Raw genomic sequence first — 23,980 nt, 5'->3', positions numbered from 1 at the left:
TATATACTGATTAAAAAAAAAAAAAAAACAATTTTCAATTAGTGAATAGACCATCGTTCTCATAAGACCTCTCATCATGAAAGATATGATGCATTAGTCTGATTATGACTTTTACTTGGGATAAAAAGATTTTATATTTTTAAAGTTCGTTCTAAACTGTTCGCTTTTTCACTAATTGATTTGATTTAATCATAATACTTTCAATGAGCTTTCACTAGGAATTTTTGTTTTTTCAATTTAAGCTTTTTCAGTGGCATCCTTTGTTGCATGGATTTTCAATAGAAAAAAATCAATTAAAAAGCACACGAGGCGCATATTCACTTCCTCGCAATAAAAAAAGCAGGCTTTAATTATACTATCACTCAATTATTGATTACTTTTTTCTTTACCTACATCTGATTTCCTTTACATATTTGCTCCTTTATGTTCTGCTTATTTTTTTTTTGACTTTTATTTGTTAGTTCTGGGAACTGCTGCTCTTTATTTGATTTTACATAGTGCGCTTGTGCGGCTTGATTGTTGCTATGTATAAAGCAAGTGTATGAGCTTGGCAAATGTTGCTTTCAAATTCTATAAAGTAGATGTGTGTGTGTGTGTGTGTGTGTGTGTGTGTGTGTGTGTGTATGTGGTTGCTGCACAGAAACACATTCACTGCAATTGTGCTGCAGTTGTACTACATTAAGGTACACAGCATTGTTTACTTTTTCTTCCGTTGCTTTAGTAGATAGTACGAAAAAGTGCTTACGTATCATATATAGTCATGCCCGCAGTGGCAGCGTAATTGCAACAAAACACCAAACGTCAGCAAAAAATAGAAAATGAAACAACAAAAGTGCTGGCATAAGGCACTCCACAACATGTGCACTGAGGATTTCTCACGCAGCGCCAGCCAGCTAATGAACCACAAAGCAGATGGTGAAGCCAACGTGGCGTATGAGTGATGTGCAATTTATATACCAGTATGTATGCATATGTATGTAAATATGTATGTCCATTAGGTTGCATCACTGAACATAAAAAAAAAATTGATACTGTTTTTTCATCGGAATTATACAATTTATTATAATTTAAGGAATCCGCCAAAATATTTCGGAAAAATATTAATATTTACTTGAGCTATACCCATTTGAAATTCCTCAAAAAAGTTTTTATAAATAAAGTTATTCTTTTGTTTTTTTGTTTGTTATTATTTATGGCCTTATAACAATTAAATTCAACAATTTTATTGAGCTTGAGGCTGTTTCCAATGAAAAATGTTTGTGTGTGTGTTCTTTTCCACAAACATTTTTCATTGGAAACGGGCTCAAGCTGAATAAAATCGTCCAATAACTCAGATGATAAAATACTTTATGCTTAAAAGGTAGGCATAAAAATGTTTTAAAATGTTGTCAATGTTTATCATAGACATCAAAATAATGTATGTATGGATGTACATATAAAAAAATATGTTTGTATATACATTAGACGATGTATGGGCCGAAATAAAGTTCCATATATTGGAAGGGATTTTGAACACCCATTAAGAAAATACAACAGGAGTGAACACCCTGTAAAAGAGCTAAATCGGTGTTTTTTCTATAACTTTTTTATTTGATGTCCGATTGGTGCATAACCTTCGGTTGTATTTACAGAACTATTAGCATGCCTAATAATTTTTGCAAGTTATGTTCATTTGTTTGAAAACAACACAATGTACGCAATATTATGTGTCAGATAAATTAACTCCATATCAAATTATAACATTACGGCAAGAAAAATACTAACCCATTTTTAACCGACTTCCAAAAAAGGAGGAGGTTATCAGTTCGTCGGAATATTGTTTTTTTTTAAATGTTTGTTACCGCATAACTTGCTTTTTGCATCGGAAAGGTAGTGTCTCAGAGGTGGTCCCATACTAATCCGGTTTAGATCCGATCAATGGATCATGAGATATATATATATATATACATATATATATATATATACATATATATTTTTATAAGAGAATTAAGATCGGTTTTTTTTGCTAAAAATTACTTGTCATTAAACAACAACCAGTAAAGATTTAGTTGAAGTAAATCTTTTCGGGATGAAAGATGTCTGTGCTTCTTCCGATTTATTACCTGCATAGCTCACCATAACTATTACGTCTATTATTTCTGCATAGTCAGGCAGATTTCTACAATTTACCTCCGAGTGAATTTCAACCCCTTTTAATCTGAGTTATCTTTACCTTTGTCTAAATTTTAATCGTAATCCTAATCTTAATCTAAGTGTTAATCCCAATCTTAACCTCAATCGAAATCTAAGTTTTATTCTTAATATAAATCTTAGTCTTGATCTTAATCTTAAACTTAATGTTAAGCTTAACCTCAATTTTAAATCTTAATCTTTATCCCAATCCAAATTCCGATCTTTGTCTAAAAGTATGTTTACATGTAAATATAATCCCATTTTGTTTACTTTTCCATTTGGCATTTCTCCACTTCTTCGCAAAAATAATCGATTAAAATAGGCAGGACGCCGAGAAGTTATCGGTTTAATCTGAGATTATTTTATAATTACAGATTAACGAGGGATGGATTTTGTATGGCTAATCTCTTTGTCTAATTACAGATTAGGGAGCTAAGCACGAAAATGAGGATAATCTACTTATATGTATGTAAACCTAGTATTAGCCCCAACATAAATTTGTATCTAAATCGCAATCAGAATCTTAATATAAATTTTAGTCTTAATATTAATCTTAACCTTAATCGTGCACAATCACGCTATCCTCTCCTTTCTTTTGTCGCTATTTCGTTGCGTTGAATGAATGTTTTTCGGGGGCTTAAAATTATAGTCGATTTTTCGTTACATCGACTCCCAACCGAACTTAAAGAAGAATAACTTCAAAAAAAACAAGTTAGTTGCTTTTACAGAGTGCCGAAAAAAATTTTACACCCCCGAAAAACATTCATACTGAGTGTTGAAAATGGCTGGGAACAAATTCAACTTTTTTTGTGACACAGTCTAATGTACATATGTACATACATAAATGCGCACCATACTCGTACATATACATTCTTGGAGTAAAATGAAATCGTCCTGAATACGGCCGCCGCTTGAATTGGCACATATTTACGCTAATAATAGCCTGCTCCTATTTCTTCTGTAAAGTAAACTCATCTTCTGGCCGGCCAACCCGTGTATGTATGTGCGTCAAAGGCAAGGTATTTGTATGTATGTACATAAATCCTCTAAATTTACCTATATTAGTTGCAGTGCTCTGCGCATTTCTTTACACACACACACACACACACACACACACACATTTACGTATTAAAGTACAAGCAACTATTTAAAACTCGTAAATCTCAGTTAGAGGGCCACTGAAGTGTCATTTCGCTAGCATTCATTGGCTTGTAATGAAGAAAGCGAAACTAGTTTATGTAAAATGTGCAAATGGCAAAAGCGAAAATTACAAATAGAAAAAGGCAGCCCAATGTGATAAGATATCTAGGACATCGCATAATAAAGCTTCCATTTCAATGACCAACTAAACTGTCTGCCACTAGCAATGCATATGTAGCTGCTGCAGCCCGAGTTTAGGGAGGAGCAGCAGTCGCAGAGAGAGTAAAATGAAAGTCCACCGCAGCTGTTGCAGAGTGAGAAGGTTCTTCGATGAATATATGTACATATGTATGCACTTTCATAAAGTCTATTTTCAAATATTTGTGCCCAAGATAAATCTACTGTACGTATGCATTTCACCTGAAAAGTAAACGAAAAAAAAATCATTACGTTTCCTATGCATTTTTACCAGCGCATCCGAAGGACATAAAAACTTCCTCACGTATGTACATATGTACATATTAACGTTACTCAGCAGTATTTTTGCTATGCGAATTTCACTTCTTTCCTGCTGAATTTTCTGTGGAGAAGAAATTACTAAATCTGAATATATTGCACGTTTTCAAACAAAAATGTTGCTAAACTAAGAAATAGCATCTACAAACCGCGTTCAAGAATGGATAGCAAAACGACACTGCGCGTTCTGTTTATGCAAACTCAGTTTAAAGCAATGAACTGCAATGAATTTCATGGCGCTTTTAGCCCTGAAAATTTTACTGCTGGGTTAGTACAAAAGTGTTTATAAATGCATGTGATATTCATGTGTGTATGTATGTTCGCAAGCATATGTGAAATTCACTTAAAATTCAATTTTTATTATCGCTTCGAATAGCAGAGCTGTGAATTCTATTATGAAATGGTTCAACGGCTTCTGATGTGCGGTTGGTTGAGCTAATAATTGCCTTCGCTTTCATAAGCACACCTCGGAATAGGGATTTACAAACAAACACATGCACATATGTACATACATATTTGTGCATATGTAGTGTAAAGTCGTATTACAATCGTACTAAAAAGTGATTGAACAAAATGAAAAAAAAAAAATGACTTCGAACTTAATTGGATTTTATATTGCATTTAGCACTTTTTCATGCAATTCATATCACTCGAAAATTGTAGTACGTAATTTAAAATTGTACAAATATAATCGCTCTGTTTAATGAGAGGATTTAGTGTGATTCAATATGAATATGAAAAAATAAAAAAATCATGGGCCTTTCATTTACAGCTTTCTTACGGAGAAAAAAAGTTAACGTTTTTTTTTTATGAAATTTATTCCTTTTACATTTCTTTTATCTAAGCTTCTTCAAACATATATTCGTACTCGTATTCGTTACCTTCGATGTCGTTGGCGATAAATTTATTTATATAATTATGGAACTTATTGACAGATATTCCATTGAAAATATGGCCAAAAAGCTACAAATAACATTAGCGTCGACTTTATTTTGACTATGAATATGATCCGACCTATTTAACGTAACGATATGTACAACTATCGATATCGATAAATATCCATGTCAAACAAAAATGTATTGGTAACAAATTTGGTTTCATAAACGATGGATTTACCAGTGGACACTAGTATCCATACAGTATATGGGTCATTCTATACTAAATTCACACCTCAATATTTTTTTCTTGGTGTGAAATATTTTTTTTTTACATTCTTTATCGAAAAAAAGACACCTATTTTTTATTTCATCATGATATTCGAACATCTCTAAAACAATTTGCGAATTTTTGAACTCACAAAGAAGTATCTTTTTTCAATTTTTTGCAGTTAATAAACAATTTATCGGAGAAAATCAGTTAAGTAATCAATATATACGTAATTACCTCGACTTTGCATTAGAGATTTAAATAAAAGATAGATTTAAATAAATATTGTTAAAATTCTTTATAATTTTTTAAATATTTTTTTTTTTATTACTTGTACACTGTTTAATTTTGGTTTGTTTTGCAATCGAAATAGTTGGCAAAATTTATGGAGTACACTGTACAAATTTGAGAACGGAAACACCAAAACTGTAGACGTTACGAGTTTTTCATGCCTGTGTACATAAAGTTTCAGCGCACAGGCACATCGTAAATTTTGACAACTATTTAGATTGCAAAAAAGCATAAATCCTACAGTGTATACTTAATAAGAAAATGATTTAAAAAATATAAAAAAATTTGTGAGTTAAAAATTTCGGATCTTTTTTAGAGATTTTCGAATATCATGATGAAATAAAAAATAGGTGTCTTTTTTCTATAAAGAATGCAAACAAAAATATTTCACACCAAAAAAAAAAAATATTGAAACGTAAATTTTGTAGGGAATGACCCATATATATTTTTAAGATCACCTTTGATGTAGTTTCTCTGAATCAGTGTATTGGTTGTCTTTATGCCATAATTTCTTATGAGTGAATAAAAAAGCGAAGAATAGCTGAAATTTGAAATTTGTGTGTTTGAAAGATTAAAACAAAATACATGTCGAATTTGGTTTATGTACCACCGCTACCAGCTTATATGAATTCCTTGGAATTCAGTAATTTTTACCAAGGCGAATCCATTTAAGGTGGTGTTACCAGAGATGCTGATTTCAGGGCGAATTTGTACTGATTGTCAAAATGATGTGTTTGTTGTACATTTGTTTTGTTCTGATTGCTGATACACTAGAATAGAGTGACTGCATGGTGAAATTAGGAATTCGCTTATATTATCGATATTTATGTGTTTTAATCTATTTAAAAAATCATTTACAGTCTTATAGGAAATTGCCTTATTTTACCGCCTTTACTTTTTTAAAGTTACAATATATGTCCAAGCTGTGTAGAGCTGCCGATACAAACATATATTCAGGCTTACAAGCCTGTAATTATACATTTTTCTACATTTAATTTGAAATAGTATACACCAACGTATTAAAAGTAGTAAATAATTAATACCTTTTCTACTACTTTAAAATGCGTGACCGGAATAGACCTGCCGAAAAAGTGAGGTTAAGTAACTGATAACACCTTCTTATTATTCCATCATGAAAATAATCGTTCTCCGGTTCACATTTATTTTTGGTGGTTCGGCTAATAAATAAAACTGTCGGATCTGGTGTAAACAAAATCCACATATTATTCCCGAACAAACACCTAAACACAAACATTCACCGTTAGTCATTGTTTGGTGTGGGTTTTGGTCAGGCGGAATTACCGGTCCGTACTGAAGCTGGAGACACCATCTATGTCAATGCAGAGCAGTAAAGTTCGATGATAACCAACCTTTTATGGCCGAAATTGAGAGAACTTGATCTTGACAACAACAGGTTTCCACGAGACGGTGATACAAGCCATACAGCGCTATTCACGACACACGACCCGACTTAGTGGAAAAAGTGCTCGAAATTGATGTTGTATCCAAAATTAGGGCCCTCGATTTCTATCAAATTATACCTTAAGTACATTTTGGATATGTATGGACATAAGCAATTTTATAATATTTCGAGAGGGATGCATTTTTAGGACTTTTACTTTAAAACCATTATAGCTTTTGCTTCTACCCTCTGTGTAAATATTTTAATTTTTATCATTTAATTATGCCCCCTTTGACGGATATTAATAATTATTTATTTTTTGCCAGCCACATACAAACAATGACAACCGAAGCGCAGCGTATTTTACACACCATACTTTTCATTAAATTTTCATTGCAGTTGTTTCTGTTTTTTTTTTTTTTTCTCTGCACTAACTTGCAAAATGCAACAAATACAACAAGTACGCTAGTGAAAGAGAAAAATGCAAACTATTTCAGCCATTGAACCAAGGAAAAAACTGCTGAACTGTGCGATACTCGTTGAGCCAGTGAAGGGCACTGACCGAAAAATAGGGCAAGACACTACACAGTTGAGTGAATTGCATTTAAATTGAACTGGCAAAATTTTTGGGCGAATAACAAATTCACAAATAAAACTTACATACATATGTATGTATGTATGCGCATAAATACACAGACGCTGCAGCTACCAAATTGCGTGCATTCGAAAGCCAATAAGAAACTTTTGGCGTAAAGGAGTAATTTGGCTAGCAAAGAGTGATATAATCAATATTTTTGCACAGACGAAATATATGTATGTATGTTTAACAACAATCAAACGGAAACTAAATGGCCATAGTATCACGATAAAACTGTTTGTTTGGGTATTTGTTAATCGTCATGGCGGCTGGCAACCAAAAGGGTGCCGGCCATTTTTTTTTTTAAATATTTTTTACTATTAATTCAGATCTATAAATCTAATTGATTTTAATTTTTCACTACAGGAAAAATGCTACCAAACAAGCGCTCTACACGCTTTCAGAATTATTTGTTGGACGCGATCGCCGAATACAACATGCCTCACTGTAAACTCCTAGAATTCACAACACCCATTCAGGGATTTGATGGAATAAGTGCAAAAAGATACAAGTATGGACCAATTACGATACGCTTATTACGGGCTCAACGGCCAGCCAGCGAAGGTGAAAATGTATTGCAAAAATTTAGCACTAAAAATAAAATGAAAAATGAAGACAAAATATAATAAAATGAAATGAATAAAAAATATATTTAAAACAATATGGCTTATTAAAACATGAAAGCATTATATATTTAGATTCGGGTCTAACTTTATTAAGCAAAATATTCATGATTCGAAAGAGCAAGCTTGTGGCAAAAATTTAAATTTTTTTTGGAACGCTAAACAAATTTGAAACTGTAATTTTGCACATTTTGCTAAATTAAAAATTACTAAAAATTAACTTTTCAGAAAACATGACCTTTTTTTGTAAATCCCTGAGGAACTTTAAAGCTAACGATGAAAGAATGCGCTTTGAAAATTACGAGGAAATATTTGAAAAAAAAAATTCAAAGTCCGACTTGATTTATTTTTTTCAGAAAAACCAAGCTCACAGAAATTTCACCATAACTCTAAAAAATGTGAATCGGTTTTAACAAAATTAATTTCAAGTAAAAGCGCACCGCCCGGCGCAGTATCCTACACTTTTACTTTTTCGAACTAAGCGCCAAACCTATGAAATTTCGCTACAAAAGCACGTTAGAGAAAGGTTTTGCTGAAATAACAGCTCTGCTTTTAAGAGTGCAGCATAAGAACCCTCAGAAAGTACCGCTAAGAGTTGCTCTTTCATCTGATACCCATATTGCTGCAATCGGTCCCTATTTGGCCGAGTTATAGCGATTTTTATGCTGGCGGCACCCTTTCTGCTGGTTTATGGTCGCCTGGTAGAAATTGAAAATGTTGCCGGCGAGAAATGCGGCATATCTAGCGAAGTTTCACACCGATTTGCAAGATCCGGGTGTGAAACGAAAGTGCATCCTGTGGCGGAGACAGCCCTAAAGTATGCAAGCATTTTTGACATCCGCTTCCGAAAATATTTGTCCGGAAAGAGGCAAAGACGCAGAAACTTCGATATAACTCTCCCAAATCCTAAGGACATAGGTTGGGGCAGTGGCCTACTTTCTTACTTTTGCGAAATAGGCTCCATACCTAAGAAATTTTGATACAAAAGCACGTTATGGAACGGTTTTCCCAAAATGGCAGGTTTAAGTAATTACAACAAATATTTTCGCTCGGCCAGATATGAACCGATACGGCGGTGTGGGTATCATACGAAAGAGCATCGCTTTAGCGGTCAACTTCTCAAAACAAACTTGGGACATATTTTAGAAAACCCCTTTCCTAGCGTCCTAGGAATAGATCACTGCACCGACCTATGTCCTTTGACGTCAATTTTCTTAAAATCGGTTCAGATTTAAAGGTGTTATAAATAAGCCCTCCGGCAAAACGAAAAAAATCAAGGGAATTAAAATTTTTTTTTTTGTATATTTAATAGCTTAATCATCTACATATGTACATAAAATTCCGCATTCTTTGACATTTGACATAAATGATATTTGCCAAAAAATTAAAAGCTGAGCTCTTTTCCTACAAGACTACAAACTGAAAATTGATAGACCAAACAGGTGCTTTATATACTTATATGTACATATATAATTTTTTAAGTCTGTCGTAGCTTCAGTTACGAATGCTGTTTTCCATTTACGAGTTTTTGCTTTAAACATCTTTGCTACGATTATTTTTACGTCATAAAATATAGTCTTGAAAAATTATCGTCATATTATTAATGAATGAGTTCGCTGACTTGTGTGCTTGTATTGGATAAAAATAATAATAATAATAATAAAGAATTTAAAATTAGTTCAGTTAATGGCATGCTAACGAAACGAAACGGTAGTCAAAGGAAAAAAAACACCAATTTTAAGTTAACAAAACACAAATTATAAACAATGAATAGTGGTAAAAAAACTGCTTACCTCTTCAACTAAAAACGGCTTATTTACAAATCTCATTTCATCTCATCTCATCTTTCTCTCTCTCGTCAATCAACCAATCAATCAATGACTCTAATCAAAATCATAATTTACAAGTAGCTACATAAATGAGAAATACAACAACAATAATATTGTAAAATCTATTAAAAGCGAAAAAGTTGTGGTGCTTTTGGTGTTTGCTTGGTTGGTGGTGGTGGTGGTGGTGGTGGTTGTTGTGATTCCAGGTTTTTGCTGACATTACGACATTTAGGTTCGAATTCTGACTGACAGGTTGCCTTCACGCTTTTTGCTACAAATATATATACGATTTTGTTGGTGTTATTTAAATTTTTGCGTTTTTTTTTTTGGGGGGGGGGGGGGGGGGTTGGGGGGCGTGGTGAAACAAATACAGTTTAAGTGCACAAAAAATTCTAGAACCAATACAGAGTGAGCCAGATACGTTTAAAGGATGCACAGTTACACACACAGACACGCATAGATACAAGAATACAAAATAAACTACCCTGCAAACCATTTTCTTCAAAGTATTCTGAATTGTAGAGAAATTGAAAAGAATTAGTAAAGATCCCATCCGACTTTTGCCGAATTTTCTAAAATGAAATAAATTATGCACATTTCGATTCATTTACGAAATTTCGGAAGAAAATCGGTAAAGCAATGAAAATAATGCTGCTATGTGCTATTTGTCGTACAGAAATTTCTTTACGAGTTCGCGTCAACCCCTTCATATAATTTTCTTTGAAGATTCGTCAAAAAATCGTTACAGAAATGAGGTACTCCTAAAGATTTTGTTAAGATTTCGGGAACTTTGGTTTGCGGGGTATTTTTTACATAGGATGTCACATTATTTTCAATGTACATATGTATTTAAAGTGACTACGCCGCAAACATATTCTGAGCGTTCAGAATATATGAGTCCGAAAGGAGTCTAGGTAGATAAGAAATATGAGTTTCAAAAACAACAAATTTTTTACTCTTATATGAATCTTTTAGGAGTCATATATGATCCAAGTTCTGAGCCAGCACACTTTGTGCCATATAAAAACAATAAAGATTCGAAATTTATATCTTAACTTGTTTATACTGAAATTGAAAATACATATGTATGTATGTATGTAATTAGAAAACGAAAAAGTTAAATAATTAAAAAACAAAATTTAGCTGCAGCTGCTGCTATCAATGGCATGTTGGAATATATATGTATGTATATGCACGTAAGTATGTATGTATGCTATTTGCAAGAAATTTTTGGTGAATGCCTTTGCAAGTATAGTGCGTTCAATAAGACTCAAACAACAACCTAAAATAAGAGTCCGATGTAGTAATTTATGAGGCCGATAAGAGTCTCAAAAAGAGTCTGAAATTAATCGTATATGTATGAGGTAAAAAATTGTTTCAAATAAGGCCAACATGAGCCGTATATGAGGCCAATAAGAGTCCAATATGCCTCATATTGACGCTCATTTGATGTATGGATTTAAGCTCGTATAAGTCGACCTTCGCAGGAAGGGGGAAACACCCTCATTTCGGACTCTTAAATGAGCTCATTATGAGTATAAAGGCTCCGAAATGAGACTCCTTAAAGATTCATTTTTTGTGTGTGTACGTTTATGTTTAATTTTGTGCTAGTGTGCGTGCCATCGTTACGTAATGGCGCTTGTGGCGTCACTTGGCAATTTTGCGAGTATTTTTTCGTCAGCCTACCTCGAGTTGGGACTCGTCGATCTGCTGCGCTGTTGTTGTTGTTGCGTTTGATCGTTCACATAATGCACAATCGCCGATGTGACCTCCTTAATGGAGCTCTGTATTTCCGGTGTAACTGGCAGCAATTTGCCATTTTCACCATTTGCAGCGACGCCGGCACTCTTTTGTGTGGGCGATGTGCGTTGTTGTTGCGCGAGTAACGACGAAGCCAAGCTGCACGGCGAGAATAAAACAAATGTACTCAAATTAGTAGAAGCCGCAAAAATGACTCGAAATCATTCGCAAGCTACTCACCGTTCATGGGGCGTGCGCTGTGACAGCTTCTCCTGACTGCGCCAACCCAAATATGGCTGCCGGTAGGAACTTCTTATCACACTACTTTGTCCGCTAGCCACCGATATGAAACTGGAGTTGATTGGACCGCCGCGCGTGAAAGAGCCGCGTTGCGAAACGCTCGGTGATGTTTGTGACGAATTCAAATGCGAGGTGGACCAGCGTGAAAATGCGCCTGCACCGCCACCACCTGTGCCGTATGCGCTTGTGCCTGCGGTGCCATGCTGCTGCGCCACCTGACCGCCATGATGACTATGCGCTGATGGGCTGAGCAGTAGTGGACTGCGATCGGAGCGCTGTGAGCCAAGCGAACTGAGTGATGTGGTCTTCGAGTTGAGCCCCGCCCAACGGCCAGATTCTGTGGTGCGTTTGCGTGTGAAATTGCCGGGCTTGTAGGCGCCGCCGACCACTGTATTGCCCTCCGGCGAGCGTGATGTGTTCTGATTGTATTGTCGGAACCAGTCGGGTATGTTGAGACGCTGCAGCGAGGCCTGCACGCGCAACTGATGTTCGCTCAAGGCGGCCGGATTGTGATCGTGCGATTTCTGAAGCTCATTTTCGGGTGGCTGAAGAGTGGAGGGAAGAAAGAAAAGTGAAAGAGCTTAGTTTGATTGTGTTGTATGGCAGGAAATATATGTACAAATATAATTTTTAATATTAGTTTAATAAATTAAGTTGATCAAAAGAGCGTATGTATGTATAAGGGCCAGATTCACAGTGCGTAGTTAACTCAGAATCGGCAGTTAACTATAGTTTTTGTACTGAAAATCTGTAGTTAAATGCCGATTCTGAGTTAACTAAGCAATTGGCCCTAAGCAAAATACAAAAAAAATCGATATTTTATATGCCGTTTTCTTTTAGCATCGATTTGAAATTTTCTTGATTTTAAAATTGTATGTGATACATTGTCCTCGGGATGGCAATTTAAATTTAATACTCGACAAATGTATCAAATGTTGAATTGCGAGGCAAAATAAATAATAGCAACTAGTTTTCAATGTATTCATCGATTAATCGGAATTTTCGATAACGTATTTTTGTTTTTAATATTCACAATTTTATTTATTTTTTACTATAATACTTGCAAGCATTCGCTTGTATTTTTTATTGAAAGATTATTATTATTTATTAAAGTGCACTGTCCACAGCTGCCTACCCACCACATCTGATTGTTAGCATTGCCCACAGCTGCTTACCCAATCAACTTTTGATTGAATAAATGCTCCTGTTCAATGCAAACAACCTCTCTCACTGAGCTAATCAACACTGTAAAACAAGTTTAGGGCTTTTGTTTATGGCCTCAACCAAACTATGCCCAAACCTTTGTTTTCATCTCTGATAGTCAATCTCATCAAACTTTTTTCCAGTGGGCTAAAGTTTCAAATTTTTTGGCAAAAATTCATGTATTAATCAGGGATGGAAATAATAATTTTTTAAATTTTAACCAAAAAAATTAACAAGTTGTAATCGTAGTAAAAACAATTTTAACTATACTCACGTATTTTCGTTCGTCGTTCCTACTGTAATTTACGATGATTTTTATTTTTCGAGTTTAACCAATAAAGATTAAAAATAGTAACTAATATTTGAGTTTTAATTTTTCGCTCAAAGATAATTATTGTTACGTGATTAATGCTTTTTCGATCAAAACGGATGATAAATTTATGATTTTTGTTTTTGTTCAAAGATAATAATTATTATTGAGTTTTATATTTTCACTTAAGAATAATGATCATTCAAAAAACTCAAAAGCTATACAAGCATGATTTCCGTCGTATCCTTTTCAAAGGTAGCAAGACCCTAATAAAAGGATAAGTCCCAATAATTATTATCTCTGTGCAACAAAATATAAAATTCATAAAATAAGCATTATTTGTGATCGAAAAAAAATAGAAATCATAAAATAATGATTAAATGCTGATTTAAATTTAAATATTTTACTCATAGTGATTACCGTCCTTGGTATAAATCGATATCGAAATTAACTTTTGTGCTCAGATGCATATATGTACAGTGACTCAAACAATTGTTCACGTGTCGATTTTTCGTTATATTTCTATACAAATTTAGTCCAAGCTCTAGTCAAACCCATATAAACCCAAGTTTCAAACTTTACACAAAATTTAGGAAAACTTAAAAATTTTTCATCAAAATTTCGAGCTTTTTAATCTGAATCTTTACAACATTTTTGGGTACGCAGTTTTATAGTCCATACAATTTTAGTCTAATGAGTGCAAGTTTTAAGTGCTAAGAAACTGAGTTGATTTTTTTGCTGAGGGATTTTTGCACTTCCTTCCATATAAGCATGAATTTCTTATGAAATGCGGGAGACCGTTCGCAACAAAATTAAAAAAAAAAAAAACCGACGCCAGTTTTTGTAACTTGTTATATATAAAAAAAAAAAACGTAAAAGAAGTCACCAAAAAACATCTCAAAAATCAACGGAATTTTTTTGCCGCTTGAAACCTGCACTTTATCAGACTAAAATTGTATGGACTATAAAACCGCGTACCCAAAAATGTTGTAAAGATTCAAATTAAAGAGCTCGAATTTTTTATGAAAATCTGTTGAATTTCCCTAAAGCTTGGCCAATATTTTTGTATGTAGAAAAAACACAAAACTTGAAAAACATTGCAAATATTTACAAAAAAAGTCAAAACGTGAACACTTGTTTCAGTCACTGTATTTAGAAGCAAGTAATTTTTTCACATAACATTTAGACAACAAATAAAAATTTCATTATTAATTAACCTCCGCAAATAGGGGTCAAAAAGACCACTAACGAGAGGTGTTAAAGGGTTAAAAGCTTCTAAAAAATATTGCTCGCTTGATTCTACTACATTGATGTAGGCCTTTGAAGCAATTTCGTGCAATTTTTAATAACTGATTGTCCCTTTGATTCAAAACACAAATCTTGTTTTTAACCGCATGCAACTATATTAGGAGATAATAAATAGTTTTTTTTTTTTTACATTTACCCAAAAGTGTCTTAAATCTAATAACAGCAGCAAAGTACAAGATTTAAAATCTACAAAGGAATTCCACGTCAATATCCAAAGCCCCTTAAGCTCAGCTCAGTTGTCATCCATCACCTTCATGATATACTAAGCCCCGCCCAATTCCGCATTGGCTTCGATCAATTCTTGTTGCTGCTGTTGTTGTTGATCTAGCAAGGCATCCAGTACTTTGTTCATATGCTTATCACAACTCGCCAGACAAATGTCGGCATAGCGCGTCAGAAAATACATAAAGCTCTCCAGCTGTTTCATGCTGCAAGCCTTGAAGCCATTATCGCGTCCAATATTGTCTATGGCACTGATGATGACGCGCAGCTTTTGCATATAATGTGGCGACTCGTTTGAGTGTGGTATGGTAGCGTCAGCGATACCCGAGTGATTGGAATAGGTTTTCATACGTTTTTCCAATGCCTTCAGTTTCACCTTCTGTTGCTGTAATTTTTGCAGCATTTCGGGTATCGATTGCGATTGTGACCAATTAGGTTCCTCCGTCTTGTTCTTAGAATTCTTGAGATCCTCCTCAAAGAGTTTATCCAATGATTCTACATCAAATTTATCCTTGAAGAAATTATCACACATTGTTGCGTTGCTAGAGCGTGGCATAATCATGTCCTCATTGTCCTCCGACGCCACATCGAAATAGTTGCTGCCGATAGGTGATTCACTGTACTGGCGTAGATCGTTGTTATCGAACTCTGAACCCAGCAAGGAGTAATCCAGATCGCTGGTTTTTATAGAGTTGGAGTTGGAGTTCGAATTCGTAGAGTCGTAAACAGAATTAGGCCAAGCGAAGCGACTACGTCCTTCCAGCCCATTACTACTGCCTTGTAGGCCAACTAGCATGCTATAACTGCTCTCCATTGAAAATTTGGGCGTGCTCTGCCAGTTTTCAGGCACGCTGGAGAATTCGTAGTCGTCGACGCCAAAGCGTAGCTGCGATTTATCCGTCATCGAGTCGTTGATAAAATTGAACAAGCGCTCAATCTTTTCCGGCGCTAAATGTTTGCCACTGAATGGCACAGCGAGATCACCTGTGGAGAACCAATAGTGTGAGCAGCCTTTGATTGCCGGCAGACGCGTTGAAATGTCCGCTTTGTCGCCAGGATTGTGGATGGAATATTTGTAATCATCGATGCCAAAATGTAAGTCGCGTGTCTCACAGCTCTTCTGGCAGAATATATCATATAGCAGACGTAGACGATCTGGTGGGTTATAGAAGACATCCAGCGATATGGTAAAGTCCTCAGCGCATACCCAAAACTTCGACGGCTTCTCGTGCTGTTCACTATTGTTGGTCATATTCAAGTTAAACGAGGTACCAAAGAAGCTAGCGTCGGATACAGTCGGCGAGTGGGGTGTTTGCGAACGATCAACCTTATCCAAGGGGCGATCTTCACGAATTACTTGCATAGCTATCGAGCTGCGACGCGATTCGTCAGTTTGTAGTGAGCGACGTCGACTGCTATTGAGTGTGCTTATAGGACTAAGGGCTTGCTGTTGTTGCAGGTGACGTGAGATGCTGCTATTGAAGGCATGTGGCGACTGGTTCTGCAAGCCCCTAACTGGCGTCGATGAGAAGCTTGAGCGATTTTGCTGTAGAGTTTTCTCCAGATCGGGTGTAAGTTTGATGAAAAGAGGCGAGGCGCCTTTACTCCTTCTAGGCTTCGGCACCGGTGCTGTTGTTGGACGTTTCGGACTTTCCATGTCATTTGAACCCGTCTCAAAGCCTAGATCGATAAAACTGTCGAGAAGTTTCTGCAATGTGTCTTCCTCTTGTGGGGTTTTCATTGGTGCTTTCTTAGTTTTTGGTGCATCTACATTGAGCGACTTTTCAGGCGTACGCTTTTCTTGCAGCAGCGCCTGTACTATAGCTGGGGACGAAAGTGATGTCTGGTGACGGACACGTCTGCGCATTATTTCCGGATCGCTCTCCGTCATAAGCGGTTCGCTTTCGGTAGATTTCGAGGGCGTTGACAAATGTGTGAGCGTGTAGACGCTTTTAATTTTATGCGGGGAATTCATATTATTTAGCAGAGTTTGATTCAGCTTAGCCTTTTCTTGCTCCTGATCGACAGCTTGTTGGGCCGCTGCAGCCATTTCCTTGATTTCTTGCGACTTCTTCTGTTCCGATGTCGGAGACTTCTTTGCAAACTGACCGACGTTAACATATACAACTTCTTCGTCTTCTGGCTTCGCACGCGCTTTGTGTTCAGTCTCGGAGTCGGTAGATGAGGGGACGAAACGACTTTCAATGATACAACTTTCTTTCTTCCAGGTGAGTGTGCGTCGTAATTTCTTCTTGCGTGGTAGTTTATTAGGCTTGGCAAATTCAAAGTCTATTGCTTTTTGGCTATTGGTAGCTGACGGCGCGGCGTGTTCTGGTTGCGACTCATCGCTTGTAATCTATAAATAAAAGCGAGTAATTAGTACTGAATATTTTTTATTTGACTGTTTGCAATACAAACCTTTGGTAAGCTAGAAAGTCCTGATTCGCTTTCCGCATCCGACTGCTTGCCTGAAGACACCGCTGAAGACAACTCCTGCCGCTCTTGTGCTTTTTCGGCATTTTTCGACGTCGATGCTGCTGTAGGTGGCTGTGGCGCTTGCCGTTTCACTTTACGCTGCATTCGATTAGGCGGCTCGCATTTCATGTCATCGCTAGATGTGCCGGTTTTGCTATTACACAGCTCAACTTCAATAACACTTTTGTCAGCATCTTTCTGTTCTCGTGCCTCGTTAATTATTTTCATTGCTTTCTCTATTTTCTTTCCACCATTACTGTCTCGTCTCATCACTCGCGCCTCCACGCTTTCCAATTTGGCGATCGCCTTTTCCAACAACACATGCACCTTCGATTTGGATTTGATAGAACTTTTTGAAGTGTTCACTTCGTCACCATTTCCGCACAAGGAGTCCTCGCTGTTTTCCACTGTCGTAATATCAAATACCACGCCATTCTTCTCCATGATCCAATCGTAGAACAGACGTTCCATATGCGCATTTTGAAAGATTGTCTTTGGCTGCAAGCGTTCGGTTCTGGTGCGTCGTATCTTTCTAGGCGGCCCGTATGCCTCGAACGAGATTGAGGCACGCATCGATTCATTATTGCGTTTCTGCGTGCGCTCTATTACGCGCATATCGTTTAGGAAACGTTGTTCGCGTGCTTTGCGCGGCAGTGGGCGTGGCACATCGCGCTGCTTTGGCACTTTGCCACTTCGGTCTGGACTCGGCTTGAGTACAACAGTCAACGTGCTGACGTGCAACTCTTCGGCGTCTACTTCCTCTTCCTCGTTTCCTTCTGCGCACAGATTGTCGGCTTGATTGGCCTGTTCTTCTTCTTGTAGTGAGCGTAAAGCGGCCACTATAGCTGGTGGCGGTGATGGCGAAATACGGCTATTGGCTGCGTCATATTCAGGTGATTTTTGTAGCTTTGCAAGCCGCTTTAGAGCCCATTGAGATATCTTTGGCTTGGGTACATTTAATTTGGCCTCCAATTCGCGTGCCAACTCTTTAACTTTAGGTGGGTTCATTACGCGCTCAGTGCGCGCCAACTCCTGCTGTACGTTAGCCTCGACGACGCGGGCGTGCACGCTAAACTGTGGATGTTGCTTGGACATGTCCTCGATAAATTTGTTGTACAGCAACGCTTTATCCTTTACGGAGAGTTGACGGAAGACATCCTCGGCGACAAGGCAAGCACTTTCGCTGTCGCTCGATTGCTGCGACCCCACAGGTTGACTGGGCCTACGTTTGAAACGTGGGCTGGGCACTGGGCTAGGCAATCCGGCGCGATAAATAGGCAAACCGGCGCGCGCCTTGGTTGAAGGTTTCTTTTGAGATTTACCACTTTGGAATTGCGACTTATTGAGACTGGAGTAGCCTTTTTTCTCCGTTGACTCACGGCGCATCAGTTGGACAATTTTGTTATTGAACATGTTCGCCATTTGCTTTACCTTCGATTTGCGTGACAGTTTAGGCGATTTCTGGACCTTTGGCGCGGGCGTTAGCAAGACAGGTGGCGCTGATCTGCGTTGATCTTTCGATTTCTGAACATTCTCTTGTGTCCTTGGAGTTTGTTCTTCGACCAAGTTCTGTTCATATCTTTTGCGCAGCTCCCGTATGTTGTTTGTATGCATCACCGATTCCGCATGTGATTTGCTTGTCTTCGGTGAAAAGACCTCCTGATACGGTGGCGGTGGCGAACCCATAGATTTGGACATTTGTGTTTGCAAATTGGCGATTGCTGCTGCTACAGTGCCTGTTGTGGGCAGCTTATTGGGTGTATCACAGCGCGACAATCCCGAATCCACGTTAACCTCCTCATCAAAATACTTCATGGCTTCCTCAATGCTTTGTGACATATCCAAATCTGTTATTTGGCGTGTACCCAACGAATTTTGGTATTCGAGCGCCGACAAAAAACGATCGTCCTCATAAGAACATTCGTAGATTTCTTCATGTGTCATGGTAGCTTCGAGTGGCGTTGGATGACTGAGGCGGCGATGAATTTTACGTAGCTGCTCCTGCTGTTCGATGTCCTTCGAAATAGAGATGCAATGCTCCAAATTTTCACCGTTGAACGATGAGGTGTTAATCAAAAGCGGCTGCTGTGATGAATTGCCACTCTCAGAGTGATTGGGTGTTGAATTGAGCAACATTTTGTCGTTGATTTCTTTCTGAATTCTTGTTAGTTCTCGTTGATAAATATGCACTTCATAAGCGTGATCGTCTCCTGTGAATTGATCGTTCATACTGAACCGAAAGGATGCTGTACTTGCATTTTATATGCAGTACGGCTAATTTACGCATACGAAAACTTAGCTTAAACAGAATTTGTAATTAAAAACACTCTATTCATGCACGTAAATGAGTAAGAAGAGCTAGAATGCGCGAGGGAGCAGGATGGCAGTTGGCGAACATGACTTGAAAACGATCCCCGAAAAGGTATTCGCGATTTTCTAAAGAATTCCATACGCTCACGCGAAAATTGCGGATAAATCATTCGTTAGGCTTAACGCCGACGATGCATTGTCTAGCCACCGACCGACATAGCGAATGTCACACACACACACCCACACGCACATGCGCGGTGCTACCTGTCCTACTGCATACCGCCACTAAGCCGCGAGGCGTCCAAGGACAAGCTGGCCACTGCAGCAACTTGTCGCCTATTACCTGCTGCTCGCGCCATTATCATTGCTTGTTAAATACGTTCGAGTTGTTTTAAGAAAGGGACGAAATTGAAATACGGAAAGAAAAGATGCGTGAATTCCTTGAAATGTTTACCTAATTTTCTACTATGGAAAATTTGCATATGCATTTGTTCAACCTTGAATGCGCGTAAGAGCACCGAAAAACCGTGTAGTGAGATTATTAAAATTATTATTCAAACCGTATGTACATAAAAACCAATTTTAAAATGCTTTTTGTGCATCAAAATTTTTCCGTACATTTTAACCCTCTTAGTACAAAAAATCCACCGCTGAATCTAAAAATCTTAAAAATTTGTTTACCAGCTAATTTTGGGTCATTGATTTCAGAAATGTAATCAAAAATTTAAGAAAGCCCTTAGTTTTACCGTTATTCAACGTCCATTATATTGGACAGTGGTACCCTAGATTTGTACACAGGGAAATCATATCAATCATTTACTTTTTTTGCAAAATATATCTTAAAACTGGGAATGACATTTAACATTTTTTTTTCGAATCACAATTCCCCCGAAAAATAGTTAATTTGTTCCTATATATTACAGTATTCAATATCGGCTTTTTTGGCACTCTCCACTTTTATGATAAAACACGGTCAACTGCATCCCAAAAATAGAGCAAAATAAATACGGTAAATAAGAATAATAATGTGAAGCTCTTATTTAAGAAAAGAAGAGCTTTAAGTACAAAAAAAAGTGTGTCCAATATATTGGACGTTTGTACTGAAAGGGTTAATACATTGGCTAGTAGCCACGTTAGCCTTCAACTCGATTGTTTGAAGCAGAAATAAGACATTAGCAGGAAACATATGATGTTTACCAACATACTCATTCAGATATAGTTGACACAGGTTAACGCACATATTGTGGTTTTCCACATACATGCATATGCATGCACGTTATGGTGGTCCAAAAATAGTAAAGTCGGAATTTTAATGCTCTCCACCCGCTAGGATTGTTCTACACCGAAAAAAATTAACCCCTGTTGTTTTATTTTGCAATCAAATAATATTTATAGGTACGGTGACCATCCGTTCTGTTTTTAGAAGAACAGTTCTGTTTTTAAACCGCTTGTTCTGCGTATTTTTTTTTTATGGAAAATAACAAAAATGTTCTCTTTTTCGCAAATGTTCTGTTTTTTGTTCTGCTTTCATGCGCTATTCAAATAAAAAAAAAGTTGTTTCTACTACGGCAACCCTTTGATGATCGAAATGTATGTTGATATCGATATTACTTTGTAATCCCTATTAAACAGCTGATTGCCCATTGTAAATTACGTGAAGCTAAGTTGTCGGCTTGGATTGCATTGCGTAAAATTAGCAAACAAATAGGTAAGTTTTACTGCAAATAGTGTTTAAAGCTTAAAGTAGCTTAGCTTCACAAGTATTCTTTTATTTCAGCTGTGCATAATGCCGCCCCACAGAAAATGCGTATTCAATGAAGAAATGCAAAACCAGTACAAGTTCTTAAAAAAAATACATGCCAGTGAAGTGCACTGTTTAAGATGTTTGGCTGTTTTTTCTATCGCCAATGGAGGCAAATACGATGTGCTACGCCATTTGCAAACTAGGAAGCATAGGAATGCTGATGTTGCAGCTTCAACCAGCAAAACCGTGTTGAACTTTGTGCGGACGCGTACGATGGATGCGCAAGGAAGGAAAACCAGCATAAATGAAGGAACCTGGGCGTATCACACTGTGAAACATAATTTTTCTTTCCGTTCGAATGACTGCACATCGAAGCTCATTAAAAAGTGTTTTGATGAAAATTATTCATCAGCTCGCACAAAGTGTGAAGCTATTGTCTGTAATGTGTTAGCACCAAATGCAATGCAACTGGTCGAAGCAGATTTGAGTGTCGTAAATTTTATTGCTATATTTTCCGACTGCTCAAATCATGGTAGTATGAAAGTGTGCCCAGTACTAGTTAGATACTTTTTTACCGGAGAAAGGTGTACAATTAAAAATATTAGAAGTTAATGATCTGCGCGGTGAAACGTCAGATTTACTTAGAAATTATATTTTTGATCTCATGACAAAGTTTGCTTTAAGTACGAAACTACTCGCTCTGTGTGCGGATAATACTAATTGTAACTTCGGGGGAGCCGCAAGACGCGGAAAAAATAATCTTTTCCATAAACTAGCTGAGTCCACCGGGAGTACCCTTATTGGCGTAAATTGTGCTGCTCACATTGTGAATAATTGTATACAATCATCGATAGAGTGTCTTCCTGTGGACATTGAAGTCATTGTCGTAAAAATATTTTCATACTTTTACATATATACGGTTAGAGTAGAGCATTTAAAAGAAATTTGTGACACTGTTGATGTCGAATATAAAAAAATGCTGGGGTATAGTAAAACAAGATGGCTTACTTTGAAGCCAGCAATTGAACGAATTTTGAAACTTTTCAAACCACTAAAAAAATATTTTTTAGAACAACCTCACTGCCCAAGCATTCTAAAAACATTCTTTGAAAATTCTACTTCAGAAATGTGGCTTTTGTTTACACATTGTCAAGCATCTCTTTTCCATAATTATATTACACAAATTGAATCGCAGAATATTTGTATGGTAGAAGTTGCTTTACTAATAAAACAACTGAAATTAAAAATCACAGAACGCAGAGATGAAATTTTTTTACCACTGATGATCAAAAAAATAATTTCGGAATTTGAGAGAGCAGGAACTGAAAACCTGAGTGAAATTAAAGATCAAGTCAAAAAATTTTATATTAATTGCATAGATTATTTAAATCAGTGGGATCATGCATTTAAAGAGGTTGAAGGGATGGAATGGGTACTTTTGCGTACAATGCCATCTTGGCATGATGTTGAAAGAAATTGTGTATATATTATGGAAAAGAGAAGCCAAATTAAAATTAACGACAGCGAGTTATTTGATGAGTTCACATGTGTTAAAAATTATGCGACTCCAAATAAGCTAAAGGAATGGACGGACGGTGGAAGGCTAGTCGACAGTAAATGGGCTGAAATATTTCAACATTTTATGAAAAATTCCATACCTTTTCAAAATATTTTAAAAATTGTAGAATTTAATTTGTGTTTACCAGGTTCAAATGCCCCCACCGAAAGAGTATTTTCCATATTAAACAATATATGGACTGATGAAAAATCGCAAATGAAAATTGAGACTGTTAAATCTATTTTAATAACGAGATGCAACTATGAACTGAGTTGCTTGGAGTTTAGGGAATATTTACAAAATAAGGAAAATATAATTAAACAAATTTATGCCGCAGAAAAATACCAGTGATTTGTATTTGATGCACAAATTTTTTTTATGGCATTGTTAATTAAAATCAAAGCCAATGAAATGTGATGTATGTGCTTTATGTGAATTTTTGTCACTTTTAATAATAAATACGTTTTTATATAAAAAAATGTGTTCTGTTTTTTTGATTTAAATTTATGGTCACCGTATTTATAGGTCGCTCAAAGCGTTCGAAAATTTCCATATATTTTATATGGGGAAAAAACGTCTCGTAGAAATGGTATAGAATTCTTAAAAGTAAATATTTTTAGATCGGAAGACTCTTCAGGAGATTCCCAATAATAATACCCAATTGTTTATTTAACATTTTTTAATAAAAAAGATTTTTTATTGGTCCTCCCATTGCATTTTTGGGGTTTTTGGCGGACCTATAAAATATACTTAGTATAAAAAATGATTAAATAAACAATTGGGTATTATTACTCGGAATCTCCTGAAGAGAAATAGAGTTTTTCGATTGAAAAATATTGATTTTCAAGAATTCTATAGCATTTTTGCGAAAGGTTGTTTGTTTTCAAACAAAAAAATGATGGGGGTAATTTTTTTCGGTATAGAACAATCCTAGGGGTGGGAGCATAAAAATTCCGACTTGATTTTTTCTACATACATTTTTGGACCACCCTAATGCACGTACTACTATTTTTATACCTTTCATGAGCATGAAATGGTATTATAACTTTGGTCC

The 23,980-nt window shown here is 36.4% G+C and overlaps 2 protein-coding genes across 2 annotated transcripts in view; both read right to left on the bottom strand.

Moving 5' to 3' along the window:
- LOC118736420 (serine-rich adhesin for platelets) overlaps window positions 1-23,980 on the bottom strand; it is a 278,380-nt gene that overhangs the window by 23,184 nt on the left and 231,216 nt on the right. The window contains exons 6-7 of the mRNA XM_036466514.1: window positions 11,737-12,341; window positions 11,443-11,655 (exon numbers count right to left, since the gene is read on the bottom strand). Coding sequence (XP_036322407.1) covers window positions 11,443-11,655; window positions 11,737-12,341 — 818 coding nt within the window. The remainder of the gene's footprint in view (window positions 1-11,442; window positions 11,656-11,736; window positions 12,342-23,980) is intronic.
- Window positions 14,358-20,114, bottom strand: LOC118735811 (microtubule-associated protein futsch). Its single transcript, XM_036465778.1, has 2 exons — window positions 17,258-20,114; window positions 14,358-17,195 (listed from the first exon to the last, which is right to left on the bottom strand). The coding sequence occupies exons 1-2, from the start codon at window positions 19,541-19,543 to the stop codon at window positions 14,880-14,882; spliced, it is 4,602 nt and encodes a 1,533-aa protein (XP_036321671.1). The 5' UTR covers window positions 19,544-20,114; the 3' UTR covers window positions 14,358-14,879.

This window comes from Rhagoletis pomonella, unplaced genomic scaffold, assembly GCF_013731165.1.
Source record: "Rhagoletis pomonella isolate Grant_MI unplaced genomic scaffold, Rhpom_1.0 Rhpom_scaffold_00003, whole genome shotgun sequence".
NCBI classification, from domain to species: Eukaryota; Metazoa; Arthropoda; class Insecta; order Diptera; family Tephritidae; genus Rhagoletis; species Rhagoletis pomonella.
Note: the sequence above shows the minus strand (reverse complement) of the source record. Positions and strands in the feature narration are given on the sequence as shown.

Excerpts from the sequence above, each read along its gene's own strand:
- LOC118735811 (XM_036465778.1), bottom strand. The coding sequence starts at position 19,543 with ATGAACGATCAATTCACAGGAGACGATCACGCTTATGAAGTGCATATT. Across the intron at positions 17,196-17,257 it reads GACTTTCTAGCTTACCAAAG|ATTACAAGCGATGAGTCGCA; the intron begins GTTTGTATTGCA and ends TTTTATTTATAG.